Below are 20,120 nucleotides of genomic sequence, written 5' to 3'. Positions count from 1 at the left end.
GATATTTATTGTGTCTCATTTGAGGCCTGATCCTGTTTTACTGGTTGAGCTCACTGAGCAGTGTCGTTTCTGGGACCGAATGAAAGTCATATTCATAAAGAGTGGAAATGCCGATACAGTTACATTGAGATGCTATGAGTAAGAGCAACTTGTTAATTCATTTTACTTAAAAAGTTCTGATACAGCAAGTTAACACAATGTGTTGATTCATAATTGGCAGATTGCATACAAGCCCTGGATTAAAGAACATTTAAAACGTCAATGCGATGTAGACGGCACTCTATTCCAAAGTAATGTCTGATGCACAACATCCACAAATAAAGACACATCCTGATCAGATCTATTTTTGTACATTTCTTTTCAGTTGTCAACATGTCCACTTGGTGGTGCCCTCACCAAAGAATAAATAAGGAGTCCCCACTTTGGTGGGTGTGGTAGCTCTGCTACGTCCACAATAACCTTTTCCCATTTTCAAATCCCTGAAAAAAAATAAACCGACGGCAAAAAATGTCATTCCGTCCACAGCAATTAGCACATATTAGAAATCAAAAACACCTGCACGCATGTCCTCGGCAATGCAAACGTCTCTCAAGTCTCCGAACAGGGAGGGAATCATTTTGGAAACGGTTACAATTTCAGAAACATTTATTATAACGTGAGAACCTGAAAGCAGCACTAAATGTGGCCGTCACAAACACCTCCGTTAACTCAAAGGCTGCACTGTGCTCTTCATTTACCTTATCCTTATTATTCAATATGAACAGAAAATAATGCATCCCGGAGTAGTAAAACACAAAAATAGGTCCCTTTGCGCAGTAATATATATTTAAGCAGATCTGCTGATTTCCCTCCATCCAGATGTACTTCTATTGTGGGAATGTTTGTCTTTTACTGCAGGCAGGAAGTCATGTCTGCCTTTGAGCTTGAAACAAAGAGAAGACTAAAAGTGAGCAAGAGGGAATGGAAATTAAGGGAACAATCTGAGGAAAGACCAACTAAATATTGTATAAAAAATAAAATATAAAGATCCCTTTTCAAAACAAAGCTGAGTTGAGGGGAAACAAGATACCGGGGATCATAACATAGAAGCACAAGTAAAAAAAAAAAACCTAAATAAAATAGAAATATATTTACAATTAAATAAAACAAGAGCAAATATTCAATTGCACGTCTGTGCCGTAAGCACAAGCAGGAATTCAGGTTCGACACAGACAAGCAATGTACATGCATTTCATTTTGGTACTGGTTCTTTTATGGGCCAGTTATGGTGAGTCGATATGAAATAGTGGCAGAAAAGAGATATATTGTACAGCAGTACATGAGCCAACATAGTTTGTTCATTTACAAAAAGAAAAAATGTATTGGCTTTTTGTGGCTTGAGCCCTTTCAGACAAACAGGGAGCCAGATAAATTGATAGAGCTGAAATGCATGTACACAGTTGTACACCTTCAGTAAGCATGCACATAAACAGTGAGTCATAGACAGAACATCATCCATCCACAGTTCAAAGGGTGATGGGGTTACACGGTTCCCCTCACAAGCAGAAGACAGCCAACAGCCAATTAGATGTCCATTGATGATCACAAAGCTCCACCTCCTCCGCACTGGTACGTGGTGGTAAAACACGTCAAAGCCAAAACTACCAGCATCTTGATAAAGGCTTATTTTGTTGTTTGAATACAATAACAGAAGCGTATTCCTCAGGAGTTGGAGGCTGTTTGGCACGTGAGTAGGGCCTGTGTAGCCTCGTTGAACCGCATGACAAGAACAGAACTGCAGCACAGGGGTACAAAGCAGCTGCCATGATGGCATCTAAGACACTGTAGCAGCCGTGTTGGACCAGACAGGCACGTCCCATGAAGAGTCATGAGGAATTTTGAGATTGCATGGTTGTATCCAGCAGAGGCCTTGAGCCCTTGGGATGGCATGGTCCACAGATGGGATGAACATCAGCACACGATGGCCATAAAAAAAAAAAGGTCAGGTTCCTTTACGTCAACAGCTCAGAATCAGGGGGAGTTAATGTCACAAGACATTTTTGTTTGGCTTGTCTTGATGTTGAGTCAGTTAAAAGAAATAATATGAAATCGCAAATAAAAAAAAGATGTGTGGTTCCAGCAGCCACAGACCTTAACTCTGGGCCAACTTCGGAGGGTATTAAAGAAGAAATCCCATTGCCAACTCAATAGATTGTCCCATGGCGTTTGATCAAAAGAGTGTGAATGGTTGAAAACAAAGAGATAAATATCTGAAAAAAAAGAAGAAAAATGGACGAAGGTGGACTGACAGCATGTCGGTAGAGAACCTGAGTCACCGCCTTTGATAGGCCCCTGGAAGAGATGGAGGAGATAAGAGATCCATCAGCAACTTGATACATCGCACCGCAATCTAAGTTGGATTGTAGTTGTAGAGTTTTTGCATTTTTGAGAGAGGCTGTCTTCTTTGAGATCTGGAATTTATTTCTGCTCGTTTCTGACTATGCTAGCTACTCTTCTGGTCATGTGAAACAAGCACACGTACACCACCTCCCTGGGCGCTGTGGCCTCGAGTTTAGCGCACACCAAATGTAAAGTTGAACTGATCGTGGATTTGTTCATTTCAGCAACAGTTGATCGATTAGTCAAATGAAAGCAAATTATCTGCCAACTTTGATAATAATTGGTTTAATTCCTGTTTAGGTTCATTTTAAAGCATAAAAGCCAAACATTGCTGCTTTTTCTTTGTCACGGTCAGCTTGGGCTGTATCAGTTCACTGTCGTACACAGTATATGACTGGAGAGAAGACTAAACACTCAGCGGTCTGTTACACCATAGAGATTGACCTCTGGTGGCGAGTGCTGTGCACTAAGCTACATCAATACGGCATCAGACAGTGCAGCGTCTGTATAGCGTATATATATATATATATATATATATATATATATATATATATATATATATATATATATATATATATATATATATATATAAATACACACACACACACACACACACAACGGTATTGAACATTTCTAAATTCCCTGGTATACCATAATGATACCACTAAAGCATATGTGATGGTCAATCCAGGCGTTCCTGAGATATCACATTAACTAGAATGGCGCAGAGTCTGATATGCTAAAAGAACATCTAAATAATTTAAAAAGTAAGCACTGATGTCTGCCGTATGCAAATTGTAGTGAAAAAGCAATGATGAGCACCAGTGTGGTCCTCAAGCACAGAAATGCATGGTACCTTTGTAAGCAGCCTCAGGTCTGGTGGGAGCGCGAGGGGAAGCATGGTGGTCCGAGTAGCCGTAGCCAGAGTTCACATTCTCATAGTCGTGTGCACGAGGCTGAGGAGGCCTGAGACAGACGGAGAGAGAAGAACAGCAGCAGAGAATGTATGAAATAATAACTTCTTGACTAACTGGAAGTATTCAGTCTGCAGCAGTAATGGGTCTTGTACCCGGCAGCCTTGTTGTGGTTCCTCTGCCTCTGGTGTTCATACTCATCTCGTGTTCTGGGCCGGACGACTTCCTCAGCGTTCGACTGCAAACCAACAACACACGATTATGGTTCCAGAACCGCAGTGGAAATACGCTTTTATATAAAAGAAAAGTCAGACGCTGCAAAAACATTTTATCCCAAAGCACACATTTGAAAAATAAGTATGGTTAAGGCAAATTACCCTGTAGTCTCCTTCTGGCCGCCTCCTTTCCATTGCCTTCTTCTCCATTGCCTTCCTCTCCATTGCCTTCCTCTCCATGGCCTGCCTTTCCCTCTCCCTCTCCCTCTCCTGCCTCTCCCTCTCCTTCTCCTTCTCCCGCTCTCTCTCTCTCTCTCTCTCGTTCTCCTGTTCTCTATTCTTTCTGTACCCCTTCTTCTCTTGTTCCATCATCAGTCGTGCGATTTCCTGCCATAGCGAGACATCAGAAACATCTCACGTCAACTGGATAACAAACAGAACCACAGAAAAACCTCCGTATCCTACATTAGTCGATGTTTGGGCGACACGCTGAATGTGTTTCATGCCACTACATATTTGCATTTTACATACTGTATATATGAGATCTGTTTTCTGAAGACACCCTGCTCACGGCTGAATACGTTTTTAGAAAGGGCTTTAAATAACTAATTGAATTTGTACAGCAGTAGATTATTTCTTCCATAATCTTAGGCCAGAAAAAGTCTTGGTTAGTCGGGGCTTAATAAACTCAGGCTTATAAACCGATTCAATTGGATCAGTTCAGGGGAAAAATATAAAAGAGAAAAAGAAGAGGACAGACAGCATGAAACAAGATAAAGATCAAGACTTCTTAGCCACTCACCTCATCCTGTGCCACTTGGGCTGTACGCACGTGCATCTTGCTGGCCTGAAACCAGAGAACAATCAAAAAGTCACATTTCCTCCCTCAAGTGGAACACATTGTTCCAACGTTACATAACATAGGAAATGACTAAGATTGAGTCCTTTCAGTATGTGTTTTCAGGCTTCCAGGCCTTTGCAGAATAGAATATGTCACTTTATCACATAGCTCCATTCAAGTGCTTCTCTCGTACAGTATTTGCTCCGGATATTGAAGCGGTTGTGATGTTTATTCAAGCAAGCCGAATGAAAGCTAGACTTCACATATCATTTGAATAATGGTCTCGTCTGTTCTGTCAGCCCTCCCTTCAACCGACTCATGGTTTAATGCACTTATTGTAAGTCGCTTTGGATAAAAGCGTCAGCTAAATGACATGTAATAATAATGTAATAGTGTACATTATTTTCTTTTTGTCCCAAAACCTTCTTCTATTGATTTGAATAACGTCCACCCCGGCATGTCAAATGGTGTGAAGATCTGATGTTGTACTAGTTAACCTGAGACTATTAGTTTGACATCAGACCTTTGATGTATTATAAGCTCCTTGCATTACTTTCTATATCTGACATTACTTCACATTCTACCATTATCCAGAGGCTGGGTGTTGCTCTTTTTAGCCCTCAGTAATACCACGTTTAAGTGCCTGAGGCTGGTTTTGACACTATTTAGGTATTAATGTCTTTCTTTTTAAAAAAGGCACAGTACAACATTTTGGGATCTTTCAGGAAAAGATAGCAGCTAAAAGGGTGAAGAGATGACAGACAAATAAATATACTTTATTTGTCACCCTTGGAGAATTTGCTGCACAATCACAATACATTTCATCATCAACAACCCCAGACGTCACCAGATACTTATACACATAATAATTGGATTTAGTTCATTTGTAGAAATAAAAAGATGTTAAGATAAAACAGTTTTATGCCCGTTTCCTTCCTCACCTTGATTTCCTCCTCTTGCATTTGCCTGGCCACCTCCATGTCCTTGTGCTCCTGCTCACGGATATCAAGCTTCGTCAAACCCTTGGTGGCCTCGCTCACTCCGTACGCAGTTTCCGCTATCACTGCTCCACTCACCCGGTGCACGATACGACCTGTGGACGACGGCACGCGATATCAACAACAGATATAGGCCTGCAACTATAGATTACTGTTCTTATAAAATCATTTGTTGAATTTGTTTTTTCCCAATTCTGATTAGGCCAAATAATTTAAAAGATTTAAAATCATAATTTCTATGTCTTCAAATTTCTTGTTTGGCCTGATTTTTTGCTGCCTTTTTCTTGATAAATGACTAAATTAATGATTCAAATTCTGCAATATTCTGACAGTCAGTCAGCGTTTCATCACTGCAATAGATTAATTTGTAGGTGGATTAGCGATATAAGGCACCTAAAAGGGCTGCAGTGCATCTCTGCTGGTGTTTAGTCAATAGAATAAGATGACAACCAGCTGCCCGGCCCTGAAACACTTTGTGAATGCCACATTTTAGCTCATGAAAATCTATGACGTTATCCCACTACAAAAAAATCACAGCTCACATTGCAGCAGTGTAATCCTTTCATGCTCAATGCAACAACCCAACAGACAATACACAAATGCACACCACAGCAACAAATCAAATGTTATACTATCAAAATAGAAATCAGTCATCAGATATTACTGTGGAATTGTCGCCATCCTCACGAGAACAAGAGTTTAGTGTCTTCATTAGTGATTGTTAGATCGACCCACCACCTGAGATTGCCAAAGCAAAAAAAAAACTCCAGCACACCACACAAACACCCCCCCCCCCCGGAGCACAGAAGGGGGCTCAGGGCGGTACCTGTCTCTCCGTTGGGGTGAGAATGACCCCCACCCTGCTCGTCCAGCTCGTCAAACACCTCTTCGGGGCCGGACTGGATACGTTGCCGGCCCCGGGACCTCCCTTCCCCCTCACCATCAGCCCCTCCCTCCTCCCAAGAAGCCCTGCCATCCCTCGGACAGTGCCTGCTGTGCACCGGCTCCTCTTCAAGTCCTCTCTCCCTGCTCCTGGTTCTCGCTCGTTGTCCGTCTTTGTCTTTCTGTTTCTGCCTGTCTCTCTCTCTCCGTCCGTCTCCACTCAGTACTCTGTCTCTGGATCTTTCCCTGTCTCTTCCTCTTGCTCCCCTGAGGTCCTGCTCCCTGTCTCTCCTCTGCTCTTTTTCCATATGCCTCTCCCATTCCAGGTCTCTGCCCCTTTCTCGGTCATGTTTTCTATCCCAGGCCTTCTCTTTGGGGCTCTGCGGTGGAGGTGGTCTGGCTGGTCTGTCCTTCCTCCTCACCGCTCTGTCTGTGTCCTCCCTCCCAGGGCCCCTGACTTTGCCAGTCTCTGTGGGCTCATACTCTGGGTATCTGTCCCCATGCTTGCCTCTAGAGGGCAACAGGTGTTCTGGGTACGGATCTGCATGCCTGCTTCGCCCTCCTTCTGCCACTAGGTGGCGGTCAGGATTTCTGGAGCGGCTGTTAGGTGCAGCTGGGTCCTGCTTTGGGTACCGACTCCTTTTGGGCTCTATTGAGCTATAATCTGGGGAGTAATCACGATGACTGTCCTCCCTCAGTTGAGCATGTGCATCATATCGATTTGGGGAGGTGGATGGGTGACGGGTGTGTTTGTCCAAGTCGAGGGTTCTTCTTGCGGCTGAACAGGGCAGAGGAGGAGGAGGAAGGGTGGCATGGAGAGAATGATGGTGATTATGATGATGATGGTTGATGAGAACATAGAAATGTGAAGAAAAAAAAAAACAGACAGGAATGATTTAAGCTAATATAAGTAAGCACCGAGTTAGACTCAGCACCTGTGAGGATCCAAAGACAAAGTGCATACTAAAGATGTAAAGAGGGAATTAGCTGCACCCAAAATGTACAGAGTTGTGGATCCTAACCTGGGATTATTTGAACAAGATGGTAATATTAATATGTTGATGTGACACAGCAAACAGACCAAATGTGCTGTAACACCCTTATATACACACCATGTGTCTTTAGTCACCTGCTATACTGTCCATTCATATGGTCAGCAGCTGCTAAGATGGACATAAACAAACTACAACAACCGGTAGTTTAAAACAGAGCTGCCAGATTAGCACTTGTGTTCAATAAGCACTAATACAGCATATATGCACTCTCGCCTGTCTCAGTGGAAATTAAACTTCAATATGGCCTTCTCGTGTTTTTCAGAAAAGTAGTATTTAATCAGACAATATACATGTAACCATCACACAAGGAACACTAGCTTAGGTAAATGATACCTCCAACCCCAAGAACAAACCTCTTCAAATGTACAGTTATTTTTCGTGCAATTACTGCTTGGAATTTACTACCTCATCATCTATCTCATACAGATAATACTCTTGTCATTTAACAATTAAAGACGCACCGAAGGTCATTAACCACTTGACGTTTTCCATTGTTTTTGTAGTGATCTGATCCTTCTTTGTATAAATTAGATGCACTGCACAATATACACCCTAGTCCTCGACTGCACTAGGTATCCGACTTTTATTAGTATTTGTATTATTCTGTTTGTAATATTTTTAACTGTTTGTTTCACGTCATGTTTTGCACATTTTGAATGCATTACTTTTTGTCCTTTTAAGGCGTCAGCTAACGGGGATCCAGATAATTAACTGATGGACAGTTTTAAAAGGAATATGTAGCACACTGAATGTCAACAAAAGCAACAGCTGTTTCATACCCAGTGCACGAACAGAAAACCATCCGGCTGGAATGAAAGTTCCAAAGAAAACAAATGAGTGAAAAAGCTCAATGAGGACGCACACAGCAGAGGCTCATTACTCATTCAGCTCAATGGAATTCAAGTTATCCAACCGGCTGCTTGACGTCTAATCGATGGGCCTTTGCTTGTGTTCAAACATTTGAAAAGCAAGTTCAAAGACAGCCTGACCGGTACCTGCTCAGAGCGACTGGGCTAGTTTATGCGTTTGCTCTTCTGTACCACCTCATTTTTATTCCAGGAGTGTATCTGTCGAGCGGAGATGCAGGTATGGCCGCCACGCTGGTTTGTTTTTCAACTGTGATCCACTGAATTAAGACGAACACAAACAACTACACAGCCGGAAGAAAAGCAACATGATTTCACACAAGTGTGCGAGTGTGTAAACACGTGCATCAAGAGGATAAAGGAGACAATCACAAGCACAAGATGGTGAATTTCTCTAAAACTGAACACCTTTTGCGTACAGTTACAATCTCGTAACCTGCATAAAATACCGTGGCGTCGTCAGGCCCCTTTAGCGTTGATGCACGGTGAAGAAAGGACATCAATCTTTGTTTTACTGCGTGTACATTGACACTGCCATGGTTGTATGCATGCACCAACACACCAACAGCAGGAACATTACAGGTGAGTGGTTATGCAACTTGCAAGGCAATATTGCCAACATAATGAGACTGGCAAAGGCTCAGATATTGTAGTATAAATAGAGCAGGGCAGAGCAGGTTAGCACGGACAGACTGTGACTTCAGTCCGACCACCTGCCATGCGGAACATCTTTAGAAAGGAGGTACAGCACCTGGATAGGTAGACTGACAACTGAGGACATATGCTGAGTCATGCTTCTGTCAACAAATGGAAGACAGACTGTACTCTTTAAACCACGCCCATCTGTTGACAACTTTCCTCCTCCCGCTGTCATGTTTGGCATCATGTGTTTAACCTACAAACATGTGCTGAAACAGTGTTTCCCACGGACCTATTTGAGAGACTGTGGCGAATGGATGAATCATGCCGTCGAAGTGTGCATGAAAAACCTCAAAACAGATTCCAATAGATGACACTATATGTCAGCAATATGTTATAGAAGCAGTATACAGCTGTGTGACATCAGTTGGTAAATCTAAATGATTTTCTCAGTGCATTCATTACGAACTAACTAGATATTCATCTAATATCTGAGGTCTAATCTGCAACCAAAGCACATTTAAGATGCTTTTTTAACTGGAGCACTGTTAAAGCCCTTTACGCCAGCGTCCGTTCTTAAATGGGAGCAACAACATGACAAACAGTTTCTCTGTAGGAATGTGTAAGCCTCCCTTTGAGGTTAATTATGTGCTTTTAAATGCTAAATGCATTCCAAAATCTTTGCCTCGAGTCAGCGACAATCTCCAGCGCCATGCAGCATCAAAAGCACACCCTCACACATCCAAAAAGAAATATCCTAGCACACAGAAGAGGAGGTTTATCTCCTCTCTGGTCCTTACAGACTGAAGATACGCACACACAGGAACAGCCACACATTAACACGAGTCAGTGGAGCTCTCCCTACCTCCGTGATCCTCAAAGTACTCCTCCTCAAAGTTAGCTTCCAGCTGCTTCTGTCTCTTCTTTTCCTCTTTCATCTCCTTCTCCTGCAGCTTACGAGCGATGGCCTACAAACAAACAAAACACGTATACATGTCGTGTTGTTTGGGGTTGATGTTTTTCTTCTCTTTTGCCAGTCAGTATAGCTTCAAACATAAGATTACAGTAGTGAGGTGCATCATTTCCTGATGTTTGTGCTATACTCGGGCAAAGTAGTGCATTTCTTCACAGAAGTATGGAGCAATGAGACCCATCACTCAACTTACAGGCAATGTAAACCTCTGTGTCAGAGAACAATAAGTATATAAAATATAAACAGTGGCAGCTCAAGATGGATGGACCACAACTGAACCATAGCCCTTTATTTTATCTCATTGTGAGGGAAAAAGTCTTGTTTATCAACGTTATGAGAATTTTTTTTTTTACAAAAACACCCTGATAGTGGAGCATCAGCATAAAATATATATATATATATATATATATATATATATATATATATATATACACACACACATTGTAATTAAAACGTAGTGAACAAATACAGGTCAAGTCACTATGGCTGTCATTACATGAATAGAATCAGGAGGCACAAAAAGTGATGACTCAAGCACAACAGTACATTGATACTACAAGTCAAGCCACTGACGGGCGGATGCAACTTTGTGCTCGAGTGGGCAGAACTCAGAACGTGTGCGTTACCTACCGCGTCCTTCTCTTCCTGCTGCAGTTGTTGCTCCGCCTGTCGGACCAGTTGATCCTGAATCTCTTGGGCGATCTCATTGTCTTGACGCTCGCTGAGGTTCCCGAGGGTTTGTGTGCAGATGGGGAGGGGTTTGGAGAACATTAAAACATATTCAACTTATCGTGACACCATCCCCCCCCAAATACAAATGTATCAGTAATGTTTGTAACAATACAGGTTAGGGTGATAATGATAACAACCATCAACAAGATGTTACCATGAACTACTGTTTGGACTTTTTATACACATGCACAATAAAATGCTTTAAATGTACATGTTTATTTTGATATCTCTCCCCTCTGTATTGGTTTAGTACCTTAAATTCAAATGAACAAAGAGCTGCATAACAGTTTCAATAATCAAGTTACAGCAGAGGAACACAGAAGGGAACACAGTACATGATCAGCAGTGAAGTGATCCAATATGTCGTGAGGCAGCGAGTGTTTCCTTCAGGCAGGAGCAAGAAAACATTTGCTCACTCGCTTTTTTTAAACGGCACGATATTGTTTGGAGGGCAGTGTGTGTGTGTGTCGGCATCCACGAGCATAATGCTTGAACAGGAATCGTTACAGCTTAACTGCAACTGTATTTAACCCTGGCAACCGACAGCTCAGGAGAACTTAAAAGTGCAAAAGTAAACAAACTGTGGCAGCTCAATATTCCTTCGTGGGTACGTACCAATAAATAAACAAGGGATGTTGCATTATACCCCGTGTGTGATGAGTCAAACATCTGAGAGTGGGTGTCTAGGAAATGGCTTTAGCAAGTGCAGGTTGGATGGCAGTGTGAGCTTTGGCCTGCCTGCATCCATGGAGCATCTGGCTTCTCCTTGGGGGTGCCCACTACTCTATGCCTGTGTGTTTGTGAAACAGTGATCTCACTATGCTGTGAGTCAACAATATTAAAATATTTAAGGGGGGTATAACACGGGGTATAATGCGGAGGCAACAAAACAATGTTCAGGAACGGCCAGTCAACTTGGTGTGGAGGCTGCATAGCTTTGGACGTGCAGCTGGAGCTGACCCAAACCCCTCAGAAAATAGAATTACACTCCAGGGATATAAAGAATGAAGATACCACGCAGAGGCCACAAAAACGTTCAATTATCTACTTTTGCCGCTTGCGAAGGCTTTTCCAAGTGCAAACCTTCTCCACGCAGTTGGTCTATATAACAAAGAGAGTGTAAAAGAGTAAAGTACATGACATTGCATGGATACTGAATGTATGACTCCGTAGTCCTCTTCACTAATCAGAATAATAGGTATTTCTTACCTGGCTAACAAAGCTAAACCGTTGCTCTTTGCTCTCGAGCACACACTAAATGAAAAGTAGTGAATGCAAGACATCGCCTCCTAATTTCCGACAGTTTGGAGTGATGGAGCACTTCGCTGGTGAGTCATACATCTGTCGACGCACAGGGTTTGGGAGTAATTACACCAGATTACACTAATCTGAAACAGATGCTCTCAACCAAGCAGCAAACACTAGACACAGCTTTTAGCTGAAAAGCATTCTGATGACTTCTTGTTGAGGGTCATTTCATACAAGAAATTAAACCAATAAAGATCCACAATTCTGCACTTAGAAGGATGATGATAGCTACAACTTGATGATTATAAACAATTAGAACCAGCAAACAGCTTTCAAGTAAATGTCGAATATCACCTCATTTATCAACCATAAATCAATTACATTGCAAATTAAATGTTTTACTATCACAAAAGCTACCTTCTGTTCCAACAAAGCTTGCACGTTTGGTTTTATTGTCAATTTCTCCCATTAGGATTGCTCTTTGATATAGACATAATTGTGCGTGGGTGTGTGTGTGTGTGTGTGTGTGTGTGTGTGTGTGTGTGTGTGTGTGTGTGTGTGTGTGTGTGTGTCACCCACATGTCAGTGTGCTGCTTCTGGTTCTGGCCCTTGGCCCTCTCATCCTCTTCCTCCTGCAGCTTCTTGGCCACCTGCAGGTCCTTCTGCACCAGACGGCTCTTGTTGACGTTGGACGCCAAGTGGCTTTCGACTGTTCGACACAAGAACAAAAGCACCGCTCTTAAAACTTGTGTACACACAAACCAGGAGTAGGTCAGCTGGCTGGACCGCACGTGTGATGAGGAATTAGAGTGATGAGCAGCAGAGCACTTGAGTTTATTTACAGAGACACACGTTCTTGATGTTTCCTCTCTGATAAGCAGTAGTGTTGCTTCGATGGTCTGACGAGAACTCGATAACAGGGAGGCACAGATGCTTCAGTCTCTGGTAATAAACAAGGAGCGGTCTTAGTCACTGACAAATTCATTTTGACAGCGGCGGTGCCGTTCCAAGGTTGCGCGATGGCACATTGACGGCCATAACAGATGATAAATCCTGCTTGCTGACGCACTCCAAGCACTTTGTAAGTATGGAGAGCATCACTCACTCGCTCAGCTCAGTTTCACCTGGCTATCGACCCGTTCCCAGCTTTCATGTGAAAAGGACCAAATTACGTTTGGCAATTTACCCGTGAGAGGCTCCATAAAGTTTCTGCTTTCCGCTGGTGGGATTGAAAGAGGAAACTGAGTCACCGCTGTGGCGAGCTGATAAAAGTCAAGGGGTTGACATTGATTTTTTTGGACGACACTGATCGATTGTTTATGTTTATGACTGCGTACAAAAAATATATCTTTAGAGGCAAACTGATGTCACAACTCAAGATAAGGCGATCATTTATCCATTGCCACATTTCTCAACGTGAAAATGTATTAATCTTTTCATTGCAAAAAAACACAAAGCAAAAAAACATGACCAGACATTGTGACACTCGTTCATTCAACAAACACTCGGAACAAAAAGGGCACTCGGGGTGAGAAAGTTGGACTATCTGAACCTCAGACATAGCAGCGCAGAGATGTACACGGATGGAGAAAAAATATTCCAGAAAAGAACACGCCAAGTGCTGACACAGCCATAAAGAAATATTTTCCGTGAGTAATTTGGATGCTTCATCGCACAAATAAAAGCCAGCTTTAACTCCATGTTGAACATGAAATGATTGAGCTAAAAAGCCCCTTTGGAGATGGCCATCTGTTGATGTGATCAAGGAAGAAAAAAAAAAAAGGGACATTGGATATTTAGAAGACCATCAGGTTACATCAGCCAGCATTCACCTCAGTGACATCCAGGGTCAAAGGTGAAACAAAGATTTTCTAGCTCAAAGCAGATCAGTTAGTGTTTCAACAAAGGCATACAAGCTTTGCTCGTCGATCACTAAGGCTTTAAAAGGGGCAATGACAACACAAGGCCAGCCAAAACCAAATGAATCACTGCTAACACTGAGCCTAATCTGCACTTAGGGTATGGCTGGGTGACATCTGGCCTTCTTTCCTGCAGAGGGTGTTGCATAATGTACCCTTTTATGGGGACATATGAAAACTATTGACCCTGTGCAGATACGTAAAAGCACTCAAGTTCCCACTGTCTACTCTCTAAATCAAAAGCCTAACAAAGATATACTAATTTCCTGCACAGGCTAAAAGCAGTCGCCTCTTTCAATTCAATCATTTTCTTTGTGAATGAGTGCAGGTGAAGGATATGAGGAAGTGCAGTGGCCACTAGCCGTCTGCAGGTATTCCTTTGTGTCTAATAAAAGGAAGGCTTCCCCCCCCCTCCCCCCTCCCAAGGGAACACATCCTCTTTAAACAGTCTCCAAAGTGTCTTTATTAAAATCGTGTGAAAAAGATACCGGCTAATTACGCACACATGACCTCACATAAATGTACCGGCTAATCTAACTGAGTCATGTGGGGACAAACACTAGTACAGCATGTACACACAACATTTTCCCTTCTAGAAAAACACACAGGCACAGTTAGAAACAATGGTATCGCTCAGAGCGTTCGAGATAATACAAATAAAAAAAACCTTGCTAAGCTGACTGCCGTCTAACTTCAGATCCAGCTTCTCTGTGCAGCCGCAAGCAGAAATTATTGTGATCCAAACGGATCCCATGCACCGGTCCACCGTAGTCTGCCATGACAGAGTATTGTTGTGGCCTGCTGCACCATTCACACAGTTTACCGTGTGGCTGAAGCAGGGTTTATGTCGGCTTAATCAGGCTGCGGCCACTGACGCTGCAGTTTGTTAGACTCAACACATTTTCCAGAAAGAAAAAGAGGAGCATTAAAAGCGTAAAAAAAAAAAAAAGAAGAAGCATCTTTCATAGTTAGTTATTTTGCAAAGCAAGCATTAAGTGACCTACAGGAGAAATGCAGCAGGCAGCTTGACAAAAATAGTCGTTAGTGACGCAACGGGTCTGATGCAGAAAACATTACAGCAATAAATGACTGAAGTGTTTAAACAGAGCGTCCGGAGAGAGGGAATGCACCTACAGTATCGGAATGAGTTCTCCACATTTGTTCGTCTGAAAAAAAGCAACCAAGCTTTTCCCCGACTGAAGTTGACCACAGATCAGTGATCAGACGCATACAAAAAGAAAAGCAGAAATCCCCTATTTGAATGAATGAGTAGGAGTTACCCGTCTCTTAAGGTGAAAACACGGGGGCGGGGAAGAATGATAAAATAAAAAAACATGGCTACTTTGAAGTGTCTTACTTTCTTGTTCCTGGAGGTTGTAGGCCAGGCAGTGATCCTCCAGCACAGCAAAGTCTTTGCACACTGAAAAAAAGAGAGGAGACTGAAATTGAAGAATAATACGGAGAAAAAACAGGAGTTTCAACTCTTGCACGCTCGATCATTCAGACTCTTAAGTTATGCAGCGGGTACGAGTCAAGCTTGAGGCCGTTGAGATGCAAAGATCTCCATCTGACGTTCACAGTTTCGAAAAATGACCTTAAATCTAGCCCACAACCGAAAACAGGATGGTCCTACCAAAACACACGAGCACATTTGTTGTCAATGAAAGATTTAATTTTTTTTATTGAATGTGATGAGCTGATTTGCCTTGCGAGTTGTGCGACTACTGGAGGAATCAAAAGATATGTTTAGCACAGACAAAATGTGACAGACAGGCAGATTCAGTACAAGAGTTAAACCACCCCCTTACGAGAAACTGAGAAATGCATGTGTCAATCAGCACAGACAGAGATGAACATATTTTAAACAGGTGATGTAACCTAAATGCCTACGTTAATCAGACACAAATGATGTGTCGCCAATTAAAGCTCTGAGCTGAAATATTACAGACTCGAGATCTGAACAAACATATCCACCACATTTACTGAAGCTGAGTTTTTGACAGCAGCTTGTGGTTTTTATTTGGCTTATTCTCTCAGCTCTAGGACTCAAACTGCACACGCATAGCTAAAATCATGATCTTACTTATCTATACAGAGTGCAAGGTATTTTACTGATAGTTTTCCATCTCACATCTTCGCAAACAAATCTGAACTGCAGACTTTCCATTGCTGGATTCAATATTACAGATACTGCTAAAAACATTACATTACATTACATGTCATTTAGCTGACGCTTTTATCCAAAGCGACTTACAATCATGTTACATTCATACACTGTAGACACAATGCTGGGTTAAGTGTCTTGCTTAAGGACACATCGACTAGGGCTGGGATTGAACCGCAAACCCCCTGATTGAAAGACGGGCATGCTAACCACTGACCCACAGTCGCCCAAAAACATGTGAACATTCATTCTGGAAACAACTGTGCAAACGGTTGGAGGGGAGTTTCTCATAAAAACCTGATACCACACGCCCGTCTCAACTGTTCTGAAATGAAGCAGCTTTTTTTTCTGCCTTTGAATACTCTGGATCCCCCTATCTTCAAACGCTGACAGTTTCCTGTGTAGGAAACAGAAGCTATGGGGACATTTAGGACCTTTCTCACTGCCTCCGCTAATTATGGACGTGGCCCTTATAGCATAGGGGCGTATTTCCCTTAAAGCATCTGCACCTACGGTTCAGTAAACACGGATACCATTTTTTTCTTTCTTAAAATACTGCAGCAAGAAACTTGTATTCAGCTGTAAAACCAGTGAAAACATCACGGCCACTTGGGTTTTGCTTCAGAATAACTTACCCACAGCAGTTATTTTGCCTACGATAACTATTAATATCATACATTCAGTCATATCAATCCTTTGTGTGACATTAATCTTGTATGTACGGCTCCCCTCCTCAGCTTTCATTAAACAGCCTGAACACAGTCAATAACCACTCGCAGGCCAACATCTGCTCTCAAAAAAGATGACTTCATCCACGTAAAAAAAATAATAATAACCAGCAACTGTCTATGACTATGTGTTATCGTGAGTAACTGAAAAGCAACACAAAAAAAAGCTTGGATTCAAGCAAAACACAAATGAGTGGTCCAGATTGTCGGTTTGAATGCGGTGGGAGGTGATTGGGTTTAAACAGATGCTGGGAAGAGGAGGGCAATACCCCCACGAAGCCCCCCCCCCCACCAACCAGTATGGGATTTGACGAACACAGAACATTTTACAACCATATGCTTAATCTTCTTAGCCAAGAAACTAGATGTATTTGGCCAGTATAGCTTTAAACAGTCCTTTTAACAACTGTACAAATAAATGTGGGTTTGAGTGACAATTCCCTCAAAAGCTTTCTTCTTGTTAAACATCTTGGAGAAAGTATTCCACTTGGTCTAGTTTTCACAACGCAAAGCAACAAGTGACGGCAGTATTTCAGCTGCTACGGTTTCGGTCCTCACTCCATCACGTTGTGCTGGAAACAGAACATGAGCCTGACGCCAAGATGCACAAAGACCACACGACTTGAGTCCCTGTGCTTCGCATGCAGATTACAGGCAAATAACATGACCGGTTCATCTGTGAGTTACAGCACAGCAGTACAACTAGACGGCTCACAATATTGACTATTCTCCTTAGACACAAGGGATGAAATTGAAACTTTTCCATCAGCTTTCTCAGGCTTTCCCTCTGCAGACCAGCCAAGCATCGGGGAATGCACGTTCCTCCAGCTATCTGACTAGAATAACAAGCATCCTGCCGAGCAGCTGCTTCACACTGCAACAGGGAAGGGTCCTTCCCACGAGCACACCTTCCCATCCCGAAGCCTGCTCGCTACCCGAGTTTCACCTTCACATCAGCATCAGTAGCAGACTGAAGTTGTGGCTGCTTATAAAAGTTATGAGGAATGGGTGTGTGTGTGGGGGGGGGGGGGGATAAAGTCTCTCAACATAATGTTTCAAATCAGCAGCTTTACAGCCAAAAGCTGAGTGTGACCGGAAATGATTGGATGTGATATTTTAAAAAAAAGGAAGAGGTCAGTGTCCATGCAGCTTTCATCACATTAAACAAAGTAGATTGTCCTCCACATACCTGACACCATGGAAACACTTCCATGTGATCAGCCCTAAGGCTATTAACACCTGCCTCTTAGACCAGATTGTGAATACACATTACAGTGGAATATCAAGTTGCCCACATGTAACCATAATCCAAACGTTATGTGATATGAGAAGTGGGACACAATAAGACGACCAGTCTGCCTTCCGTCTCATCTTCTGTCTCGTCTGAAATCAGTGCCGTCTACCTGACCCAAGCATTTAGTCCACTGATCTAGCTTTAACTAGCAAGCTGTGCTAACAAACCACCACAACCATAACGCCAATAAATAAACCAACAGCTGTGTTCACTCAGTTAACATTAGCTAGATACGTGTGACGCGACACAGCGAGCTTAAATCACAAATATGTTATGGACGTTACCCTCTTTCACTCCAGGTAGTTTATTCTTGTCGATGCTAACGTCACATTCAGCCATGTTGTCACCGATAATAAGTCAAAAAAACACCGTTGACGTTGAATTACACTTCCGCGTTTCACCGAAGCTTAAACTGATTGATCGCCTTCACTTATAAAAATCGATAGGCGGTTCAGGTGCTGGACGGCCCTTTTGATTAGTTTCGGTGAGCCACCCTCTCCCGATACGTCGCCTCTGTAATTGCCTAGCTGCTACTCTGCTGAAGCTAGCGTGTCGGGTTTTCTACGAGCGCCCCTCCCTCCGTGAACCTTTCACAGGAGCCCACCAAGTTACGGTGTTTGAACACACGACTTCCGCTTAGACATGTCAGAATAAAAGAAGTGGTGTTTTTTTTAATTTAATATAACGCCGCCTTAACACGTTACTATAGCACATCTCGTGTTATAGTAACGTGACATTTGCTGAAGAAAGCTGTGAAATGCAATCCAAACATGAACCTTGATTTAAGAATATGTCGTTGATTGGATGTTATTAGACTACATTAATATAGGCTTTGATTACACACAAAAGTGGCTAAAAGACCAAATGTTATTGCATATTTACAGCATCTAATATGGCTAAAGTGTAAATTATGTCATACAATAACTACAATAATGTATTACACTACATTTAAATCGAAGGCTACTTATCCAATTTGTTATAGAAGCCTACAAGTAGCCATGCTCTTAATTTGCGATTAAATTTGGAAGAATTATTATCACACTTCCGGTATAATTTTAGCTACCGCTGGTTAACTTGATGCAGCTCCCTCCTCAAGGTTCAAAGACTGTAAACCTCTGCAGCTACAATACGTCTTAAGTACGAAGCCTATGAGCTAAAGGGAGCACACCGCCGTGGGCTTCATCTACGGGCCAAAAGGATACTGATGTCTTTAGGGGCTGCACGCGGCTTATGTGAAAACAACTACACAAGTGTTTGTCTGAATGAAGATGACACACATATATTACAATGTGTTGTACGCTGTCTTTGTGCTGCTCTTGTTATCTTGTTCTCTCCCTCTCTCATTTACATGATTAAATACACACGCGCGCGCACACGTGTCATGTGATCTGACAGCAGCTGGTGTTATGATTGTGTTTACGTAATTGCTCCATCTAGTGTTCAACTTCAACATCTCGTGCTGCCCGTGTCCGCCACACCTGCACCAATTAATTTTCTTTACTTATCATCATCTAACGAACTGGTATTAGTGGTCCACTTCCTGGCCAGTCAATGCCACCATTAGTAGAAACCTGTGACTGTGTCCATCCTCCATGCCCAATTAGTTATTAGCTGTTTGACTGGTTGGGAGCAGAAACAGGATCGATAACTATACACAGCTTCAGGTCCACATATTTCTCGCACATGAATAGAAAGTCAAAACGGTATCTCACTGGCAACACACTGTTTGTGAAAAGCTTTGAACTCCACGGCTGTATCATTTAGAGGAAAAGAAAGGCCATGATGCATGCAGCTGACGTTTATTCGATATGAACAATAAGCTCATCTGTTGTTCCTTTTGCTAAAAATGTTTGTATTTGTAACATAACTGTTTCAAGTGCCCCATTAATTAATTTAATTTGACTTAATATGACTAAAACAACACATTGGGGATTGAATCAAAGAGTTGTTCCTCATTGCTAGTTTTAGTTTTGATCCAACCTTTGAGCTGCTGTCTATTCAAAAGCTGAGTGACTAAAGTGGTGGATTCATGAGAGGATCTTGGATGTGAGACACCAGACTTCCAGGCTCCTACGTCATTTCTGAAGGGGTGCACGGCTGCTTTTATGAGACCCTCGCCAGCCAAATTCAGTTGGTGTCAGCAAGTTCATTTCCCAAATACTGCACAAGCACAATGCCTGTTCCTATGACCAAGGTGTGATGCGCGATTTCCTTGATGCACAAAATAGGCTACATGACTTAAGAGGTGTTGGGCAGTTGGCTCCTCTGCAGTG

At 42.4% G+C, this 20,120-nt stretch overlaps 1 protein-coding gene across 2 annotated transcripts; it reads right to left on the bottom strand.

Annotated features, from left to right (window-relative positions):
- Positions 1 to 102: 102 nt before the first annotated feature.
- Positions 103 to 18,440, bottom strand: ccdc50 (coiled-coil domain containing 50). Of its 2 annotated transcripts, XM_034530228.1 has the most exons (12): positions 18,132 to 18,440; positions 15,019 to 15,081; positions 12,322 to 12,451; positions 10,393 to 10,483; positions 9,655 to 9,757; positions 6,174 to 7,007; positions 5,291 to 5,442; positions 4,311 to 4,355; positions 3,671 to 3,895; positions 3,449 to 3,531; positions 3,236 to 3,345; positions 103 to 2,331 (listed from the first exon to the last, which is right to left on the bottom strand). In XM_034530228.1, the coding sequence occupies exons 1-12, from the start codon at positions 18,184 to 18,186 to the stop codon at positions 2,312 to 2,314; spliced, it is 1,911 nt and encodes a 636-aa protein (XP_034386119.1). In that variant the 5' UTR covers positions 18,187 to 18,440; the 3' UTR covers positions 103 to 2,311. The 2 variants fall into 2 exon arrangements, with proteins under 2 accessions (XP_034386119.1, XP_034386120.1); XM_034530229.1 differs by lacking the exon at positions 6,174 to 7,007.
- Positions 18,441 to 20,120: the final 1,680 nt, after the last annotated feature.

The sequence above is a fragment of the Cyclopterus lumpus genome, chromosome 4 (assembly GCF_009769545.1).
Source record: "Cyclopterus lumpus isolate fCycLum1 chromosome 4, fCycLum1.pri, whole genome shotgun sequence".
Lineage (NCBI taxonomy): Eukaryota > Metazoa > Chordata > Actinopteri > Perciformes > Cyclopteridae > Cyclopterus > Cyclopterus lumpus.
Note: the sequence above shows the minus strand (reverse complement) of the source record. Positions and strands in the feature narration are given on the sequence as shown.

Coding starts and splice junctions, on each gene's coding strand:
- ccdc50 (XM_034530228.1), bottom strand. CDS start 18,186: ATGGCTGAATGTGACGTTAGCATCGACAAGAATAAACTACCTGGAGTG. Junction 7,008..9,654: donor GTACTTTGAGGATCACGGAG/GTAGGGAGAGCT, acceptor TGCCCTGTTCAG/CCGCAAGAAGAACCCTCGAC. Junction 5,443..6,173: donor TCACCCCAACGGAGAGACAG/GTACCGCCCTGA, acceptor CGTCGTCCACAG/GTCGTATCGTGCACCGGGTG.